At 45.7% G+C, this 21758-nt stretch overlaps 1 protein-coding gene across 1 annotated transcript; it reads left to right on the forward strand.

The window, feature by feature from the left end:
- Positions 1-4765: 4765 nt before the first annotated feature.
- LOC119349741 lies at positions 4766-10310 on the forward strand. The gene is made up of 16 exons (XM_037617828.1): positions 4766-5097; positions 5488-5609; positions 5721-5809; positions 5931-5966; positions 6272-6365; positions 6742-6784; positions 6874-6971; positions 7196-7254; positions 7321-7817; positions 7892-7967; positions 8049-8135; positions 8422-8990; positions 9091-9229; positions 9313-9381; positions 9504-9752; positions 9841-10310. The coding sequence occupies exons 1-16, from the start codon at positions 4874-4876 to the stop codon at positions 9952-9954; spliced, it is 2565 nt and encodes an 854-aa protein (XP_037473725.1). The 5' UTR covers positions 4766-4873; the 3' UTR covers positions 9955-10310.
- Positions 10311-21758: the final 11448 nt, after the last annotated feature.

The raw sequence follows: 21758 nt of genomic DNA on the forward strand, positions 1-21758 counted from the left end.
GCAGAACAAAGTCTTTTGTTTCGTCGTCTTCATCGATGGAGCGTGATGGATGGGAGGCCGATGGCACGAAAGGGGGTGCCGTGTCGGATCCACGGCGGAATCCGGGCAGGCCACGTCGGCCCCAAGTGGATCCACCGGCCACTTGCACTTGCATGCGTCGTCTTTGTGTGCGCCCTAATCAACTCGGGCCGTAATGTGTCACCGTCGGCTGATCGCTATGCTAGTGGCCGGATTTGATTGACTATATGGAGCTAGCGTTCATTCGGTCCGGATAAAGCAAACACCATGTATGAAAGCGCATGTACCAAGCTTCGATCATCTCTAGCCGATCCCTTAAAAATGTTTTAATTTCTCAGAAAAAATGGTTTAAATCCTCAAAAATTAAATCGGACCTGGACAAACCCTTAAATGGTTTAAATCCTCAAGAATTATAGAAAGCCGCGTCGGCTGACCCTCAAATATAAGCGCTCGCAGCTGGTTGTCATGAAAAAAAAAATCCCCTCCCCCGCTCGCCCGCATCCATGCTGGCGTCGCCCTCCTTGCCTCTACTAGCTACGACGCACCGGCACCAACCCCCTACTGCACCCGCTGCCCTTCCTTCCAACTTCGATTCACTCGTTATTCGTCAGTGTCGCCGGATTCGACGCACCCAGGCCTCGACACTGTCGCGTTTCCTCGGGAATCAATCCGCGTAGACAACCCAAGCACTCTATGTCGCCTACGGAGCTCCTCGCAACATGTCTTCCTCCTCTTAGCGCTCGCATTTCATCCCTCGGTCGGCCAGGCTCAACCCTCGTCCAGCAACTCGTCGGTTCGACTTTATCGATGACGACTGATGTCGGTTGGTGTTGCACCGGGTCTTGAAGACAGAAGAACTGCCCGGATGGGTGTTCTACAAGTGTGAACTCGACAAAGAGAGTGCAATATTATGCGGTTGTTCTTCGGTTTCAAAGCAATTTGACCTCAATGTTCGCTTGATGTTATGAGTTGCAACTTTTGGTTTGGGGAAGAATAATACATTAATCTATTGATTAAGAGAGGATAGTTGCTAGAGATGAGATTACAGAGGATTTGATGTCCAACTTTTTTTATGGGGAGACAGGGAAGAAACAAGTGTCCAAGTCACAAAAGTCAATGGAGAAGAGCAAAACTGTTGACAATGAACATAAGGAGGTACAAAGTATTGATTGGACTTGTAGGAGCAGTCAAGGAAGTTGTGTTTCTATTCAAGTGTGTAATTTATCCTATCTTTTTCTCTGGATCAATTCTCCTAGTGAGGAACGGGTGAAGTATGTGCCCAAGATGCCATTTAATGAGTGATTGAGTAGTTAAGGATAACTCGATAGCCTAAAAGTAAATGAATTTGTGTTAAAAGGAAGTTATGTTTTAAGGGTTTGGCTAGGAACCCTTTTTTTAATCCTCATATAAATATGAGTTAAGGTTTGAGGAGGCATTTGAGGAGTAAAACTATAAGGGGTCGGCTAGATATGCTCTTAGGGTATCTCTAGCCGATCCCTTAAAACCGGTTAGAGAAGTAAATATTTGGTTTTGAGGGGTTAAACGAGACCTAGCCGATCCCTTATCAGCTTTAGCCCCTCAAAATATTTACTCCTCGTGTCGGTGGCCGCTTTATATTTACTTGACTGGCGTTACTTCTCAGAAAAAAATCTCCTTTCCCCTCCCCCCATCCCCCCGGCGCTGAACCGCATCCACTTTGGCACGGTCGTCCTTGCCTCCGCCGACCATCCCACACCACTGCAGACGCCCCGCAGCACCCACCACTCCTCCGCCCTACTTTGATTTGGCCTCCACTCATCGATGCCGCCAGATTTGACGCATCTGCACCCGTCACCGTCGTTGCCAGATTTGACGCACATACACCCCGGCGCAGGCGCATTTCATCGAGATTCATCAAAAACCGAACCGCGTAGCCACCCAGAGTGCGATAGGTATTCCTCCTCCCGCCGCTCGCATCTCGCTCATCATCCGACCACCGGTGTATCCTCGTCCGCCGGTCAGTCGGGCTAGTCCCTCACCTAGAAACTTGTCGGTGTGCCTCTGCTGCTCATCAAGTGTGATGACTACTTGCGGCTGGTGCTGCACTTGGTCTCAAAGGCAATAGAACATTCTGGATGGGTTTTCTTCACGTGTTAAAATGGACAAAGTGGGTATATTTTTGTGCGGTAGTTCCTTGGTTCAACTAAAATTTGTGCTTATTGTTATGTAGAAATGTTGCAACTTTTTGTTTTAAGAAGAGTATATTGATATATTGATCGCATAGGTCTATTAGATGTTGGTGGACTAGTTGCTAGAGATGAGATTGCAGATGATGCAATGCCCAAGTTTGAGGAGGCAGAGAAGGAACAAATGTGCAAGTTAGAGAAATGAATAGAGAAGAGCAATAAGGAGATGGAGAAACAATTAACTGAACTTGTAGGAGCAGTCAAGAAACTTGTGTTTCGATTGAAGTGTGCATTTTTTTTTCTTCTCATTTTCTTTGGATCAGTACTCCTAGCGAGGAGCTGGTGAAGTATGTGCCCAAGATATAATTTAATGAGATAATAGAGTAGTAAAGCTTTTAACTCGTCGGCCTCAAAATAAATGATTTTGTGTTAAAAAATAGAAGTTAAGTTTTAAGGATTCAGCTAGGAACAGCCTTTTCTTATCTCCACAAATATAAGGGAGCTTTTAAGAGGCTAAATTTTAAGGAATCGGCTAGAGATGCCCCTAGCTAGTTACCGAGAAAGTATTTGATAAAGAAACAAATTTCAGTGGAAATCGATGAAAACCAAGTGGAGATCATATGCTTCCATCTGAAAAATAATACGGTGTGCTGGAGAGACGACCTACAAACATGTAAAGTTTCGGTCTTAGATTCAAATTCACTTACGAGCTATGAATGCTGAATTTGTTTTTTCTAGCTCCAAACTCAAACGGATTTTGAATTTTTACATGTTTGTGAAGCATACGACGCTATGTTCATTTAAGAATTTCAAAATCTTTTGAAATATGGTTTTCACTTTGTTTCATAGGCATCCGCAAAAAATTAGTTTTCATCAGATATTTTATCTCAGTAGTAACCCGCCATGAGAACGAGAATGTGAATTCAGGAGCATCTAGCATGTTTTCCGCAAAAAAAAGGTGCATCTAGCAAAGAAATTCTTGTGGGTTGCGGCTACCATGGGAAACAGATGGTGTCCGTCCATGCGGCTACAAAAGCTATGCTCCAACTGTCGATGGAGCTATCAAATACATGAGGAAAGATGCTGAGGCCGTTGCCACATTTGGGTAGACAGGAGATGCTGCGAGCAAAACAATTCACATGACATGCATGTATGTATTAGTAGTACATCGCTAAGAACAGCACACGGTTGCTGTCCAAGTGCATGACTTTCCTAACCCACACTATTCTAGTGTTGCGTATAAAAATGTGGTCTTCTCCCCCAAAAAAATCAGAAAAACATTAATTAGTAGGATTTTATCGCACATGAACTAAATTAAGTAGTCTGAAATATCACCACAGAGTACCTGGTAGTATCATATACATATGCAACACAAAATGGAGGTATAATGTTGACGATGTGACCGAAGGGCCAAAATCAATGTTTTGACCATTCTCGGTAACTTTAGCATGATTTTTTAACTCTTTCATATTTTATTTACGATCTGAGCCTTTTGGTAACGCCATAAACCGTGCCGTTTCTGCCCAACCTAGGCACGCCAAACTTGCCAATATTTCTTCCCTGAATAGGTGGATGAGCGTTGCTGGAAACGCCAAGGGCCATGGCGTCATGACGTTACTGGAAACGTTGTGGCCCATGGCGTTTCTACCCTGCTACGTAGGACGCTTGGCTTGGGCTTGGTTAAGTAGAAACGCCAAACTTGCCTTTGTTATGGTATGTAGCAGAAACGACACAATGCTTTGCGTTTTTAAAAGAAGGGTTGAATCATGCTAAAGTTTTCGGCTGGGTTCATTTTGTGCTTAAGTTACCAAAAATGGTCAAAACTGTGATTTTTGGCCCAACCGAAGGGGCTGCCTCTGCGATGTTGAGACGCATGTATCGAGGGGCAAGCATGTTGCACATTTGTCAATTGTTTAATCGAAGATGAGCTCGCTTGTGTCCTCGGGTATGGCTATGACGCCTGCTCCATGCCCCTTGGAGCCTAGCTATGCGTCCACTCTCGAGGAGTGGTTGTTTTCTCGTTTTTGAGGAGGGTCATTTCATCTCCAAGGTTTGGTTGTGCCTGGTATTTTGTCGATGTATTTTTCTCAAGTTGCAACCATACGACGAGGCCATCTCTACGATGTTGAGACATGCGTCGAGGGTTTTTAGGAGTTGCGTGTTGGGAGCGTCTGTCGGTATGTTGCTTGTTCTTCTGTCTAGAACTATTTTGTAATGGTTTTTTTTCTCGGTTTCCCCCAATTCCCTGGGCAGTTCTCGCCTTTTTTCTTAATGTATTAGTAAAAAGAAATCCTCCGTTTTAGAAAATATTTGTGATGCACACATGTGTAAAGGTAATTTGGTGACCAAGAAATTAACCATAGGTGTTTTAGTACACTATAATGTGGGTAGTATAATCCAATTACCATATCCACCATGCTAAAAAGCCATTGGTCTAAAAAGCCGCTTTTTCCCCGGAAGCCAAACCCCATGTTCGCCGGCTGGCTCGCCGCCATTGCGCCGCCTATATATACCCCCACCAACCCTCCCCCAATGGCTCATTTCCTCTCCGCCTTCCTCCTCACCTCCCCTACTCTCCCCCGCCGTCCTCTGCTTTCTCTCTTCGCCGGCCGGCCTTCCTCCAAGTTCTTGCGAGCCGTGCGTGCGTGCTCGAGGACGCGGCGATCGCGAGCGCGCGCGTCCAGACCAGCATGGAGCAGAGGAGCCTGCTCGCCTCGGCGGTGGGCATGGGCGTGGGCGTCGGGCTGGGGCTCGCGTCGGCGAGGTGGGCGAAGCCGGCGCACGCGGCCGACGGGGGCTCTGGCGCCGGCGCCGGCGCCGCGGAGGTGGAGGCGGAGCTGCGGCGGCTGCTGCTGGACGGCCGCGACAGCGAGGTCACCTTCGACGAGTTCCACCACCGCCACTGCTACCTCAGGTCCGTTGCCCTCGCCTTGCTCGCCGTCGCCGGATTCCGATCGTTGCTCACCTTGATTTGGTCGGTCGGTCGATCTGGTGCTTCTTGATTCTGCCTGCGGTGCGGCGTTCTGTCACTGACTCACTGTAGCTAGTCTGAACTGAACTCTGCTTTCCAGCTCCTTCCCATGTTCTTCTACCAAAAGTAGAAGGCAGTTCGTTGGGTGATTCGCACGCATGGTACCGCAGATGTTCAGTTGAGTTGGTTGTGAATTTTTCAGCAGGATTTCTTAGTGTTATTATGCCATGACCAGTTCAAGTTCAGTTCAGTTTTTTGGAGTAAAATTCAGTTCAGTTCAGTTGCAAGAACAGTTCAGTAATATTAATGTTGATGTTGATGCGTGTGTTGCAGCGAGCAGACCAAGGAGGTGCTCATCAGCGCGGCCTTCGTGCACCTCAAGCAGGCCGACCTGTCCAAGCACATCCGGAACCTCTCCGCCGCCAGCCGCGCCATCCTCCTCTCCGGCCCCACCGGTCAGCCCTCCTCTTCCTCCGGCCACCGTCACGATCTCTTTCCACCTCTGCTGCTCCGTTACAGTTGTACATCACCTTCAGGTTTAACTGTGGCTCCATGTATGTTTGCAGAGGCTTACCTGCAGTCGCTTGCCAAAGCTCTCTCCCACTACTACAAGGCCCGGCTGCTGCTCCTCGACGTCACCGACTTCTCCCTCCGGGTCAGCAACCGGAGATCAAACTCCGATACCGCTTGCTTGTTTTCACCTTCGCTTCGTCGTGGTTTCTCGTGCCGTGATTCTGAACTTGTTTCTTGTTGCTGAATGTTGCTGTGTGCTGCAGATCCAGAGCAAGTATGGGGGCTCCAGCAAGGCCTTGGTGAGTAAAACAGCATGCCTGCTTTGCGTGCTTTGCGTGCTACTGTTGTTGGTTGGGGCATCTTGAGATTTTTATTCGGGCAACTTGGCAAATTGGGTCCCTGATTGGATGTCCACAGCGTGACTGATAACAGAAGAAAAAGATATTGCCATCATTCAGTTTTGGCTGCATATACATAGCCGTCGCGTCACTTATTTTAGACTGATTTCCATGGATTTGTTGTCTTGCTTGCTTCTGTTTCTATGTGCTCTGAATTTACATGCTTCGTTTTTTTGACAACCTGAAAATATGCTTGTGTTGTGCAGGTTCAGAACCAGTCCGTGTCCGAGACGACGTTTGGGAGGGTGTCCGATTTCATCGGATCTTTTGCGATGTTTCCGAAGAAGGATGAGCCTAGAGGTACCAGAGCATCACAATTCAACCTATTTTCTTTTCTTTTTGCAAGGGTACATACAGTGTACTGTCTTACGAAAAAGGTCTTTGATGTGCTTTCTTGATTTGAACAAGAAAAAGGGGTTTTCGACATTTGTTTACTCTTCAGTATGTAACTTTAGAGTACATACAATTCAACCCATTTATTTACTTTTTGCAAGAGTACCATACAGTGTACGTAAAACTAGCTGTTGTGTGTACTTTCTGTAGCCCCTTTTCCCACCTACCAAGTTTTCAAAAAAAAAACATGGAAACCTTATTTTAAATAAGAATTCAATTTTGTTGCTCAAATATTGAGATTTTGATTTGTTCTTGTCCTGTTGTGGATGAAACACTTGTGCAGAATTGTTGCGTCGTCAGACAAGCAGTGCAGATTCGAGAGCTAGGTAAGCTACACTTGCCAGTTTAATTGTTGAATATGGAGATTAATATTGTACTTTATCTGATCTATATACCCACTGTTCTTTTTCTTCAGAAGTTCTGATGTTGCTAGCAATGACCCTTTACTCCGAAAGAATGCTTCCATGCCATCTGATATGAGCGATGTTGCATCACAATGTTCTGTGCATTCAGGTGAGCATCTTTGTTGCAGTTACTATTGTCCAGTACATTCAGGCTGCATGACACCCACGTTTTGAGGTTAAATTATGTACATGAGTTTGTACTAGTTCATGAAAATGAAGTGTTGACATACAAATGGCATCTCAACTACAATGACTTCTGTGTGTTTTTAATGCTTTTAATTTAGAGAACATCATCCTTATGGCTGTTAACCTTTTATGTTTATACGGTTTCAGCTAGGCGAGCCAGTAGCTGGTCTTTCGATGAGAAAGTTCTGATACAGTCACTTTACAAGGTAATACTTATACTTCTTGACTGTCTGTTTTTCGACGGTTTGCTTATTTTGTAACCACTTCTACAGGTCATGATTTCTGTGGCTGAAAGCGAACCGATTATTCTTTACATAAGGGATGTTGACCACTTCCTTCACAGATCGCAAAGAACTTACACCATGTTCCAGAAAATGTTAGCCAAGTTATCCGGGCAAGTGCTGATACTAGGATCCCGGCTACTCAACTCTGACGCTGAGTACAGCGATGTGGACGACAGAGTTAGTAGCCTGTTCCCTTATCATGTTGACATTAAACCCCCACAGGAAGAAATCCATCTCAATGGTTGGAAGACTCAAATGGAAGAAGACGCAAGGAAAATTCAGATTCAGGACAACAGAAACCACATCGTGGAGGTACTCTCGGCAAACGATCTAGACTGCGATGATTTGAGCTCAATCTGCCAAGCAGACACAATGGTCCTCAGCAACTACATCGAGGAAATTATCGTGTCGGCGGTCTCTTACCATTTGGTTCATACCAAGGATCCTGAATACAAAAATGGGAAGCTCCTTTTGTCTTCCAAAAGGTTCGACAATTTATCTTAATGTCAGTATTAATGTAGCTTTGTTCTGGTTTTCTTAACAAAATGTTACTCTGCAGTTTGTCCCATGGATTAAGCATTTTTCAAGAAACTGGCCTTGGTGGGAAAGACACGCTGAAACTCGAAGCGAACGAGGTATTTATGATGTAGTACATATGCTTAAAATAGTGTGCCAGTTTACCTATGAGGCTAACTTCAATGCTACTGCTTGCAAAGGATGGTCTGAAAGGTGCACCTGGATCTAAGAAACCTGAGAATGATAAATCGCCGGGTAAAGATGGCGACGCCCCACCGCCAAAACCAGTAAGTTCTGTTCAGTTTGCTTGTGCCTTTCGTTCTGCTACATATTTGCAAAAAGAGGGTAGGGAAACACCGGTGACCGATCCCATTTTACTTAAAACAAGACCGGAGTCACTCACTACACGTTACAGAAACTAGGGTACACCTCTTTTTACTGCCATGCTGAAGTATCTTGTTTGGTAGTACTAGTTTACTGAATGTCAAGCTGAAGCAAAACATGGTAGTAGTTCTAGTTTGGAAACATTGACAGAAGTTCTTATCCTTGATGCATGCTTTCTTGTCTGAGCAGGAAATACCCGACAACGAGTTTGAAAAGCGTATCAGACCGGAGGTTATACCACCCAGTGAGCTAGGAGTGACATTTGATGACATTGGAGCCCTGGCTGATATCAAAGAGTCGCTTCAGGAGCTGGTCATGCTTCCTCTTCGACGGCCCGACCTTTTCAAGGGAGGAGGACTTCTAAAGCCTTGCCGGGGAATATTGCTGTTCGGGCCACCTGGAACTGGCAAGACGATGCTTGCTAAGGCTATAGCAAATGATGCAGGTGCCAGCTTCATCAATGTGTCAATGTCCACAATCACATCGAAATGGTTCGGGGAGGACGAGAAGAATGTCCGAGCATTGTTCAGCTTGGCTGCGAAGGTGGCTCCTACTATAATCTTTGTGGATGAGGTAGATAGCATGTTGGGGCAGCGCGCTCGCTGCGGTGAGCATGAGGCGATGAGGAAGATCAAGAATGAGTTCATGAGCCATTGGGATGGCATCTTGTCGAAGTCTGGCGAAAGAATCCTCGTTCTTGCCGCGACAAATCGACCGTTCGACCTTGATGAAGCCATCATTCGGAGATTCGAGCGCAGGTCTGTCTAAATGCAGCATTTTAAGGACAGAGAATAGATGTAGTGTGGTTGTTGGATGATGAGATGCTAATTGTTTGCTCCTATCTGTCACCCTAAACAGAATCATGGTTGGCCTTCCAACTCAGGATAGCAGAGAGCTGATTTTAAGGACAGTTTTGTCGAAGGAGAAGGTCGATAAAGACATCGAGTACAAGGAGCTTGCGACTATGACCGAAGGTTACAGCGGCAGTGATCTTAAGGTTAGTGCGTTTCTTTTTAACCCGGGTTAGTAGGTAGTCTCTGACTGGATCACTGAAAGTTGTTAATTTCCTTTTGCACCCAGAATCTTTGTGTGACAGCTGCTTACCGACCGGTTAGGGAGCTTCTGAAGAAAGAACGGTTGAAAGAGATGGTAAGGTTACTTAGAAAATGTTTTGCTTCTTAAGCATTTTTTCATTTATTTAAGTTTGGTGTCTTTGAGTTTCTGCTAAACCAATTATGAACAAACACCTATATACTATTTTGATGCCTCAGGAAAGAAGGAAAACAGAGGCCGAACAGAAAACCGCCGCGGCAGCAGAGGATTCAGACAAGCCAGAGAACAAGAAGGTGAGTTCAGATAACAAAGAAAACAATCCAGAGAAGGTGGATTCATCAGATAGCAAAGAGAGCAGTTCAGAAAGCAAAGAGGATAGTTCAGAAACCAAGGCTGAAGGCGACAAGGAAGCGCCCGTCGATCTTAGGCCTCTGACGATGGAGGACCTGAGGCAGGCCAAAAATCAGGTGAGCTGCCTGCTGCCCTGACTTGCATTTTTTTGCATGTTTGCATTGATAGAAGGAGGCCACTGAACCGTTTGTGATGGTTTTGCAGGTCGCCGCGAGCTTCGCCGCGGAGGGCGCTGTCATGAACGAGCTGAAGCAGTGGAACGACCTCTACGGCGAAGGCGGGTCGAGGAAGAAGGAGCAGCTGACCTACTTTTTGTAGAACCGAACGGATGGTGAATCTGAATGTGTTGTGTTGGGCAAATCGCTGAAGCCTTGGCAGCAGAGCATGAGCATGCATATGTTGGTGGGAGAGGAGAGAGGATTTCATGTGAGCAACCTTGAGTTAGGATCTTGGAATGAATGGACTCCTTGAGATGTGTGGCCGGTGGCATTGGATCATGTGCGATTCTTTTATACGAACAAGTATTGTAGTTATTCATTATTATATATGTTGTAGCTGGTTTGTTAGCCTGTGTGTATATCTGGATTGAATTTTAGCATGAACTATTTATGTTTAGGCTGTTTGTAATGTGAAGGACTATTAGAAATATAGTATGTCAGTGTTATTTAGTGCCACCGTGATGTGTTTGCTTCAGTTGTTTGGTCAGATGAAAAATGCTCATTGTGAGTCTCGGATAAAGATCATGTTCATTGTGAGCCTGTTAAAGATCATGATCGGTTAGGAATAAACTGCGACCGCGTGTATGTCAATGGTCACCAGTGTGTGTCGCGATGGTGTGTGTGCCGTTCTCCCTCCCGAGGGCATTGTCGTGGAGCTTAGTTGTGTTGGGGCGTAGTGTGGCGTTGTACTCGGTTCTCCCTGTGTTCTTTTCCGGTGGTGTTGTGCGTGATCCGGGTATCCTAGGATCAGTGTTGTATGCGAGCTGCCTCTCCATCTTGTATTTGTTCGGCCGTGTACGTTGTTCGGGTGTTGCTTTATATGTAAAGCGGGGAAGCCTATTTCGAGAGTTCAAGCTTCATCAAAAGCATGATAACATTCTAAAATAGTATAACTCTCCACTGGAAGGGTGCAGATAGTAAATCCGACCAATCCTGTAACCCCATGTCCTATTCACCCATGTTTTACTATCTGCCTTCCAAGACCACTTAGTAGGGAAATCACAATAAGTCAAAGTGCACAATGTGTTCATTAAGCAGATGGACAGGAAGCCTTTCAACTGAAGGGGTTTTACCATGTATTTCAAAGCCATACACTCTCCGATCGGAGTTATAGTCACATATGTAGCGACACGCCCTGTACTCTTCAATTTCATCAACTTCCCCATCTCCGGTCTGTCTAATCGCATAAAATAAAGTCTTTGAAGAGGCACACAAGAATCCAAAACACAAGAACATGCATCCGCCACTGCCTACCATACCCTAAAACTACAAGCTAATTTAATTGGACAACCTTCTAGCTCTTATGCACCCAATAAGCAAGAAACTAGCAAATGGGCATGTCAACCCCGAGAACCCTAAATCTCATAATTAAAAACAACATCATATAGGACAACCAATAACACAAAGCCCTGAAAAAGAAAGCTGCAGCAAAACCGTACATAAAACATCATAACCATAGCAGGTAAGAAACCCATAACCACAAGCAAGGCATCCAAACAAGCATCAGCATACGGGCATATCAGCAGTATGTAGAGTAGAGGAAGCAGAGGATCACATATAGAAAAGAGAGCTAGACAGAACAACCAACAGCAAAGCATATAGTATAAAGTTGAGAGGTCGGAGCGGACAGAATTGTAAGTAAATACAGTATAAGCACATGTATTTTAGCCCAGGACAAAAAAAGAACGCATACCCAGCGCTCAAAACAAGCCAGCAAACAAAAGCCCACCACGGATGCTCTTCTCAGCATGAGGCAAATACTGTACAAGCACGAACCTCAATGCATTAATTAAACGGCCATGCTCGAGACTAAACTAAATCTCAGCTAGCTGAATTATAGCAATCCCGATTTAAATAATATTACTACCTCCGTCCCTAAATAGATGACATATAAATTCAATCAAAAATTCAATGCTTGCTTTGTTTGACGAAGTTTATATACAAAAATATTAAGACAAAAAATATATAATCGGTATCAATATATTGGCCATTAGATATATTTTCATAATCTATTTATCCAATATTGCAGTTGTTGATATTTCCTTCTAGATATTTGGTCAAACTCAGAAAGAATTTCCGTTTTGACTGGATTTATACGCCATGTATTTTGGTACAGAGGGAGTAAAAGTGTATATAGAAATGTTACTGATGTATATAGAAAATGTTCCTAATAGAAAATGTTCCTACTATATACAGAAAATGTACAATGTATATGCAAAATTTGACATAAAAAGTGTTTAAAACAGTATTAATCATTTATTTAAAATATGTTAAACATGTATATAAAAAATGTTTCTGATGCATACAAAAACATACAATGTGTACGAAAGAAAGTAAACATAAAAAATATATGTTTAAGAAATGTTAATCATGTAATTTTGTTCTTGAATACGCAAAGCTTGCATATCATTCCATTGATAGAAGAAGTAGATGAGTACAGGGGGTACAACACATGGCACTCGTGAACATGGAGCCCGGAGCAGAGAAACAATGGATGCTCGGTCCAAACAGAGAATACAACACAGCTAAACCTACCAAACCGAGCCAAGAGCAGTGATGGCAGACCAACGAGAACTCCAACATCGTCCGAGCCAAAGCCGGGGACACCGCGAGCTAGCAAGATAGTGCCTTCAAGAAGGAAGACGACACCGAGACTCCGTCACTATCCGGTCCGGGAGATCCGGACCTAGGGTTTCCCCTGAGCTCGAAGAGGGGCGCAGCTGAAGGCCTTGATAATGCCTCCAAGGAGGAAAATGAAACCCATGGGCGCCATCGCTGCCAGCACCAGCGACCCGAGCAGGGAACTCTCCCTGGCCTGAAGCTGAGCGATCCCATAGCCGCCGAATCCGGAATCGTAGATGGGGAGGCCGACGTTGATCGGAACCACCAAGTCAGGGGGTTGGCGGGGCTGCACCTACCGTCGGAGGATGGAACCACCACTGAACCCAAGAGCATTGGATCTGGCAAAAGGGGGGTATTTGAGGTGTATAGGGCATGGCGGGCGACGAGGCGTACCACGCGGGGGTCTTGGCATGACGGTGTCTAGCAACGCCAGCAAGCAAGGACTGAAAGACGCGGATCCGAGCTGTCGTGGCCTTAACCATCGGGACATCGACGAGTCAGGTAAGCTGGAAGGGGCACAACTACTAGGTCGCCGAGGCCGGAGCTACCCGGTGGATGACGCCAGCAGCAAAGGACACCTGAGAGACGCGGGCCTAAGGCCACCGGGGCTGGAACAGCGCCAGCAAGGACCCGCCACGAGGGGCCCCGAGTCAAGCACAACCATGTACGCATCGATGCCACCACGCGAGAGCTGTCACTGTGGCGCGGGAGGGAGGGACACTTGCACGGAAGGCAGGCCGCGAACGCCCCACAACCGGCCGTAGACTACAAACCCAAACCATGGCTGACAAGCACCAGCAGGAATGGAACACGACCGCGGAGGGGTGGTGAAGCTATAGGGAGTGGTGCCCATGGCAACGACCAGGAGCACCAGAATCACCACCGGTTGGCAGGCACGAGCAGCAGCTGGTGGGGGAGGGCCCGAGAATCGTCGGGAGGATGCCGGGTCACGCGACGAAGAGGGTGGACGCGCGTGGGGAGGGGGCGTCCAAGGCGGCCGAGGATGATGGGGGATGGAGGCCGCCATCGGTCGTAGACGTGCGGGGCCAAGTCGTCCAGGGGGGCCGGATTCGTCGCCGCCGGAGTAGCAGGGTGGGCACCGCGGCGGCAAAGAGGCGTCGTGATACGGGGCTAACCCGGTGTACGCTGATCTTTCACGTTTGGAGTGGGATCCCTCGAAGAGCATGAAGAACACGGGGAAGAACGGGGAGAAATCACAAGGGGAAACACTCAAGAACAAGTCCAATCACACATCCACTAGACAATCAAACACACAAGATCGCAAGGTACATTAACAACAAAGGGAAAGATACAAGGTAAGGTTCATCTCCGAGAGGAGGTCTTGATGATATCCTAGACGGATCTTCCCACGAAGGGGGGCTTGAATCCCGCGAGATCTTCTCACATGGAGGTCTTGAACTCCATGGGAGTGGTAGTCTCTCTCTCAAGAGTAGAGGTAGGAGCAAAGCTCACCTAAGAATGAGCTATCATATTTGCTAACCCTAACTAGGAGGAGGGAGAGGAGTATATATAGTCTTATCCACGAAGGGGTAAGTGGGGAAGGGATACATGGGCCTTTGGCCCGACTCTGCACGCAGGTAGGCACTGGATGTCCGGGCTGGGGGCCGGATGTCCGGGCGTTCGCGGGAGGCCGGATGTCCGGGGCACGGGCCGGATGTCCGGGCTGGTGAGGTCGGCCTCGGTGCTCTATGGATAGGGGCGCCGGATTTCCGGGGGAAAGCGCCAGATGTCCGGTGGTTGCCGAGACACTGGATGTCCGGGCACACGGGCCGGATGTCCGGCCGCTGATTCTTTGGCCTTCTGTTGGTGCAGTTCGTGGGCGACTGCACAGGCGCCGGATGTCCGGCCCTTGGCCCGGATGTCCGGCCGCTGTAGCTTCAACAGCATCGTCTTCTTCCGTCGTCGCTTCCAGGCTTCCCTCGCGGATGGTGTAGTTGTTCCTTGGCGCTTGCACTCCTCCTCGACATCCGTGAAGCTCCGACAATACCTATGCATGCACACGGGAGAAGTGTCAAGTAGTATTGTTGGAAATATGCCCTAGAGGCAATAATAAAAGTGTTATTATTATATTTCTTTGTTCATGATAATAGTCTTTTATTCATGCTATAACTGTATTATCCGGAAATCGTAATACACGTGTGAATACATAGACCACAATATGTCCCTAGTGAGCCTCTAGTTGACTAGCTCGTTGTGATCAACAGATAGTCATGGTTTCCTGGCTATGGACATTGGATGTCGTTGATAACGGGATCACATCATTAGGAGAATGATGTGATGGACAAGACCCAATCCTAAGCATAGCACAAAGATCGTGTAGTTCGTTTGCTAGAGCTTTGCCAATGTCAAGTATCTCTTCCTTTGACCATGAGATCGTGTAACTCCTGGATACCGTAGGAGTGCTTTGGGTGTATCAAACGTCACAAGGTAACTGGGTGACTATAAAGGTACACTTCAGGTATCTCCGAAAGTATCTATTGTTTTATGCGGATCGAGACTGGGATTTGTCACTCCGTGTAAACGGAGAGGTATCTCTGGGCCCACTCGGTAGGACATCATCATATGCGCAATGTGACCAAGGAGTTGATCACGGGATGATGTGTTACAGAATGAGTAAAGTGACTTGCCGGTAACGAGATTGAACAAGGTATCGGTATACCGACGATCGAATCTCGGGCAAGTAAAATACCGCTAGACAAAGGGAATTGAATACGGGATCGATTGAGTCCTTGACATCGTGGTTCATCCGATGAGATCATCGTGGAACATGTGGGAGCCAACATGGGTATCCAGATCCCGCTGTTGGTTATTGACTGGAGAACGTCTCGGTCATGTCTGCATGTCTCCCGAACCCGTAGGGTCTACACACTTAAGGTTCGATGACGCTAGGGTTATAAAGGAAGCTTGTATGTGGTTACCGAATGTTGTTCGGAGTCCCGGATGAGATCCCGGACGTCACGAGGAGTTCCGGAATGGTCCGGAGGTAAAGATTTATATATAGGAAGTCCTGTTTCGGCCATCGGAACAAGTTTCGGGGTCATCGGTATTGTACCGGGACCACCGGAAGGGTCCCGGGGGCCCACCGGGTGGGGCCACCTGCCCCGGGGGGGCCACATGGGCTGTAGGGGGTGCGCCTTGGCCTACATGGGCCAAGGGCACCAGCCCCTAGAGGCCCATGCGCCAAGATAAAGGAAAAAGGGGAGAGTCCTAAAGGGGGAAGGCACCTCCGAGGTGCCTTGGGGAGGATGGACTCCTCCCCCCTCCTTAGCCGCACCCCTTTCTTGGAGTAGGGGGCAAGGCTGCGCCTCCCCCTTCTCCCCTGCCCCTATATATAGTGGAGGGGAGGGAGGGCATCCATACCTGAGCCCTTGGCGCCTCCCTCCCTCCCGTGACACCTCCTCCTCTCCCGTAGGTGCTTGGCGAAGCCCTGCAGGATTGCCACGCTCCTCCATCACCACCACGCCGTTGTGCTGCTGCTGGATGGAGTCTTCCTCAACCTCTCCCTCTCTCCTTGCTGGATCAAGGCATGGGAGACATCGTCGAGCTGTACGTGTGTTGAACGCGGAGGTGCCGTCCGTTCGGCACTTGATCATCGGTGATTTGAATCACGACGAGTACGACTCCATCAACCCCGTTCACTTGAACGCTTCCGCTTAGCGATCTACAAGGGTATGTAGATGCACTCTTCTTTCTACTCGTTGCTGGTCTCTCCATAGATAGATCTTGGTGACACGTAGGAAAAATTTGAATTTCTGCTACGTTCCCCAACAGTGGCATCATGAGCTAGGTCTATTGCGTAGATTCTTTGCACGAGTAGAACACAAAGTAGTTGTGGGCGTTGATGTTGTTCAATATGCTTACCGTTACTAGTCCAATCTTGTTTCGACGGTATTGTGGGATGAAGCGGCCCGGACCGACCTTACACGTACTCTTACGTGAGACAGGTTCCACCGATTGACATGCACTTGGTGCATAAGGTGGCTAGCGGGTGCCAGTCTCTCCCACTTTAGTCGGAACGGATTCGATGAAAAGGGTCCTTATGAAGGGTAAATAGCAATTGGCATATCACGTTGTGGTCTTGCGTAGGTAAGAAACATTCTTGCTAGAAACCCATAGCAGCCACGTAAAACGTGCAACAACAATTAGAGGACGTCTAACTTGTTTTTGCAGGGTATGCTATGTGATGTGATATGGCCAAGAAGAATGTGATGAATGATATGTGATGTATGAGATTGATCATGTTCTTGTAATAGGATTCACGACTTGCATGTCGATGAGTATGACAACCGGCAGGAGCCATAGGAGTTGTCTTTATTTTTTGTATGACCTGCGTGTCATTGAAGAACGCCATGTAAACTACTTTACTTTATTGCTAAACGCGTTAGTCATAGAAGTAGAAGTAGTCGTTGGCGTGACAACTTCATGAAGACACGATGATGGAGATCATGATGATGGAGATCATGGTGTCATGCCGGTGACGATGATGATCATGGAGCCCCGAAGATGAAGATCAAAAGGAGCAAAATGATATTGGCCATATCATGTCACTATTTGATTGCATGTGATGTTTATCATGTTTATGCATCTTGTTTACTTAGAACGACGGTAGTAAATAAGATGATCCCTTACAAAATTTCAAGAAGTGTTCTCCCCTAACTGTGCACCGTTGCTACAGTTCGTCGCTTCTAAGCACCACGTGATGATCGGGTGTGATGGATTCTTACGTTCACATACAACGGGTGTAAGACAGTTTTACACAGCGAAAACACTTAGGGTTAACTTGACGAGCCTAGCATGTGCAGACATGGCCTCGGAACACGGAGACCGAAAGGTCGAGCATGAGTCGTATAGTAGATACGATCAACATGAAGATGTTCACCGACGTTAACTAGTCCGTCTCACGTGATGATCGGACACGGCCTAGTTGACTCGGATCATGTAATCACTTAGATGACTAGAGGGATGTCTATCTGAGTGGGAGTTTATAAGATGAACTTAATTATCCTGAACATAGTCAAAAGACCTTTTGCTAATTATGTCGTAGTTCACGCTATAGTTCTACTGTTTTAGTTATGTTCCTAGAGAAAATATAGTTGAAAGTTGAAAGTAGCGATTATGCGTACAGTAGAAAGCTTATGTCCTTAATGCACTGCTCAATGTGCTGAACCCCAAACGTCGTTTGTGGATGTTTCGAACATCGAACATACAAGTTTTGATAACTACGTGATAGTTCAATTAAACGGTTTAGAATTGAGGCACCAAAGACGTTTTCGAAACGTCACGGAACATATGAGATGTTTCGAGGGCTGAAATTGGGATTTCAGGCTCGTGCTCACGTCAAGAGGTATAAGACCTCCGACGATTTTCTTAGCCTGCAAACTAAGGGAGAAAAGCTCAATCGTTGAGATTGTGCTCAGATTGTCTGAGTACAACAATCACTTGAATCTAGTGGGAGTTGATCTTCCAGATGAAATAGTGATGTTTCCCCAAAGTCATTGCCACCAAGCTGCTAGAGCTTCGTTATGAACTATAACATATCAAGGATAGAGATGATGATCCTTGAGGTATTCGCGTTGTTTGACATCGCGAAAGTAGAAATCAAGAAGGAGCATCAATTGTTGATGGTTGATGAAACCACTAGTTTCAAGTAGGGCAAGGGAAAGAAGGGATACTTCATGAAACGGCAAATCAGCTGCTGCACCAATGAAGAAACCCGAGGTTGAACCCAAACCCGAGACTAAGTGCTTCTGTAATAAGGGGAACAACCACTGGAGCAAGATTACCCTAGATACTTGGTAGATGAGAAGGCTGGCAAGGTCGATAGTAGTATATTGGATATACATTATGTTAATGTGTACTTTACTAGTACTCCTAGTAGCACCAGGGTGTTGGATACCGGTTCGGTTGCTAAGTGTTAGTAACTCGAAATAAAAGCTACGGAATAAACGGAGACTAGCTAAAGGTTAGCTGACGATACGTGTTGGAAGTTTTTTCCAAGTTTGATGTGATCTAACATCGCACGCTCCCTCTACCATCAAGATTAGTATTAAACCTGAATAAGTGCTCTTGCACCTAAAGGAATGGTTTATTGAATCTCGGTCGTAGTGATACACATTTTCATGCCAAAAGATATAAGATAGTAATGATAGTACCACTTACTTGTGGCACTGCCATGTAAGTCATAATGGTATAAAACGCATGAAGAAGCTCCATGTTGATGGATCTTTGGACTCACTCGTTTTTGAAAAGTTTGAGACATGCGAACCATGTCTATTGGTGTATATGCATGAAGAAACTCCATATAGATGGATCATTTGGACTAACTTGATTTTGAACCACTTGAGATATGCAAATCATACCACATGGGCAAGATGACTGAAAAGCCTCGTTTTCAATAAGATGGAACAAGATAGCAACTTGTTGGAAGTAACACATTTTGATGTGTCCAGTCCAATGAGTGCTGAGGTATGCAGTGAATATCGTTATGTTCTTACTTCACAGATGATTCGAGTAGATGTTGAGAATATTTACTTGATGAAACACAAGTCTGAATTATTGAATGGTTCAAGTAATTTCAGAGTGAAGTAGCAGATCATTGTGACAAGAGGATAAAATGTCTATGATATGATCATAGAGATGAATATCTGAGTTACGAGTTTTGGCACACAATTAAGACATTGTGGAAATTGTTTCGCAATTAATACCGCCTGGAACACCATAATGTGATGGTGTGTCCGAACATCATAGTTGCACCCTATTGGATATGGTGCGTACCATGATGTCTCTTATCGAATTACCACTATTGTTCATGGGTTAGGCATTAGAGATAACCACATTCACTTTAAATAGGGCACCACGTAATTCCGTTGAGATGACACCGTATGAATTATGGTTTAGAGAAACCTAAGTTGTCGTTTCTTAAAAGTTTGGGGCTGCGACGCTTATGTGAAAAAGTTTCAGGCTGATAAGCTCGAATCCAAAGCGGATAAAATGCATCTTCATAGGACACCCAAAACAGTTGGGTATACCTCCTAATTCAGATCCGAAAGCAATATGGATTGTTTCTAGAATCGGGTCCTTTCTCGAGGAAAAGTTTCTCTCGAAAGAATTGAGTGGGAGGATGGTGGAGACTTGATGAGGTTATTGAACCGTCTCTTCAACTAGTGTGTGGCAGGGCACAGGAAGTTGTTCCTGTGGCACCTACACCAATTGAAGTGGAAGCTTATGATATTGATCATGAAACTTCGGATCAAGTCACTACCAAACCTCATGGGATGACAAGGATATGTACTACTTCAGAGTGGTACGTAATCCTGTCTTGGAAGTCATGTTGCTGGACAACAATGAACCTACGAGCTATGGAGAAGCGATGGTGGGCCCGGATTCCGATAAATGGCTCGAGGCCATAAAATCCGAGAACGGATCCATGGACTTTGGTGGACTTGCCCGATGATCGGCAAGCCATTAAGATAAATGGATCTTTAAGAAGAAGACGGACGTGGATGGTAATGTCACCGTCCATGAGGCTCGACTTGTGGCGAAGAGTTTTTCACAAGTTCAAGGAGTTGACTACGATGAGATTTTCTCATCCGTAGCGATGCTTAAGTCCGTCGGAATCATGTTAGCATTAGCTGCATTTATGAAATCTGCCAGATGGATGTCAAGACAAGTTTCCTTACTAGTTTTCGTAAGGAAAGGTTGTATGCAATACAATCAGAAAAGTTTTGTCGATCCTAAGGATGCTAAAAGGTATGCTAGCTCCAGCAATCCTTTTAAGGACTGGAGTAAGCATCTCGGAGTTGGAATGTATGCTTTGATGACGATCAAAGATTTTGGGTTTGTACAAAGTTTATGAGAAACTTGTATTTCCAAAGAAGTGAGTGGGAGCACTATAGAATTTCTGATGAGTATATGTTGTTGACATATTGTTGATCAGAAATGACGTAGAATTTCTGGAAAGCATATAGGGTTATTTTGAAAGTGTTTTTCAATGGAAAGCCTGGATAAAGCTACTTGAACATTGAGCATCAAGATCTATAAGGATAGATCAAAATGCTTAATAATACTTTCAAATGAGCACATACCTTGACATGATCTTGAAGGTGTTCAAGATGGACCAGTCAAAGAAGGAGTTCTTGCCTGAGTTATAAGGTACGAAGTTAAGACTTAAAGCTCGACCACGGCAGAATAGAGAGAAAGGACGAAGGTCGTCCCCTATGCTTAAGACGTAGACTCTTCAGTATGCTATGCTGTGTACCGCACCTGAAGTGTGCCTTGCCATGAGTCAGTCAAGGGGTACAAGAGTGATCCATGAATAGATCACATGACAGCGGTCAAAGTTATCCTTAGTAACTAGTGGACTAAGGAATTTTCTCGGTTATGGAGGTGATAAAGAGTTCGACGTAAAGAGTTACGACGATGCAAGCTTAACACCTATCCGGATAGCTCTGAGTAGAGATACCGGATACATATAATGGAGCAATAATTTAGAATATCTCCAAGTAGAACAGTTGTTTGGAATAGCTCCAAATAGAGCGTGGTAGCTGCATCTAGGAGATGACATAGAGATTTGTAAAGCACACACGGATCTGAAAGGTTCAGACCTGTTGACTAAAAACCTCTCTCACAAGCAACATGATCAAACATAAAACTCATTGAGTGTTAATCACATAATGATGTGAACTAGACTACTGACTCTAGTAAACTCTTGGGTATTAGTCACATGGCGATGTGACCTGTGAGTGTTAATCACATGGCGATGTGAACTAGATTATTGACTCTAGTGCAAGTGGGAGACTGTTGGAAATATGCCCTAGAGGCAATAATAAAAGTGTTATTATTATATTTCTTTGTTCATGATAATAGTCTTTTATTCATGCTATAACTGTATTATCCGGAAATCGTAATACACGTGTGAATACATAGACCACAATATGTCCCTAGTGAGCCTCTAGTTGACTAGCTCGTTGTGATCAACAGATAGTTATGGTTTCCTGGCTATGGACATTGGATGTCGTTGATAACGGGATCACATCATTAGGAGAATGATGTGATGGACAAGACCCAATCCTAAGCATAGCACAAAGATCGTGTAGTTCGTTTGCTAGAGCTTTGCCAATGTCAAGTATCTCTTCCTTTGACCATGAGATCGTGTAACTCCTGGATACCGTAGGAGTGCTTTGGGTGTATCAAACGTCACAACGTAACTGGGTGACTATAAAGGTACACTTCAGGTATCTCCGAAAGTATCTATTGTTTTAT

Source organism: Triticum dicoccoides, chromosome 1B, assembly GCF_002162155.2.
Source record: "Triticum dicoccoides isolate Atlit2015 ecotype Zavitan chromosome 1B, WEW_v2.0, whole genome shotgun sequence".
Classification (NCBI taxonomy): domain Eukaryota; kingdom Viridiplantae; phylum Streptophyta; class Magnoliopsida; order Poales; family Poaceae; genus Triticum; species Triticum dicoccoides.

Coding starts and splice junctions, on each gene's coding strand:
- LOC119349741 (XM_037617828.1), top strand. CDS start 4,874: ATGGAGCAGAGGAGCCTGCTCGCCTCGGCGGTGGGCATGGGCGTGGGC. Junction 5,098..5,487: donor CACCGCCACTGCTACCTCAG/GTCCGTTGCCCT, acceptor CGTGTGTTGCAG/CGAGCAGACCAAGGAGGTGC. Junction 6,972..7,195: donor ACAATGTTCTGTGCATTCAG/GTGAGCATCTTT, acceptor ATACGGTTTCAG/CTAGGCGAGCCAGTAGCTGG.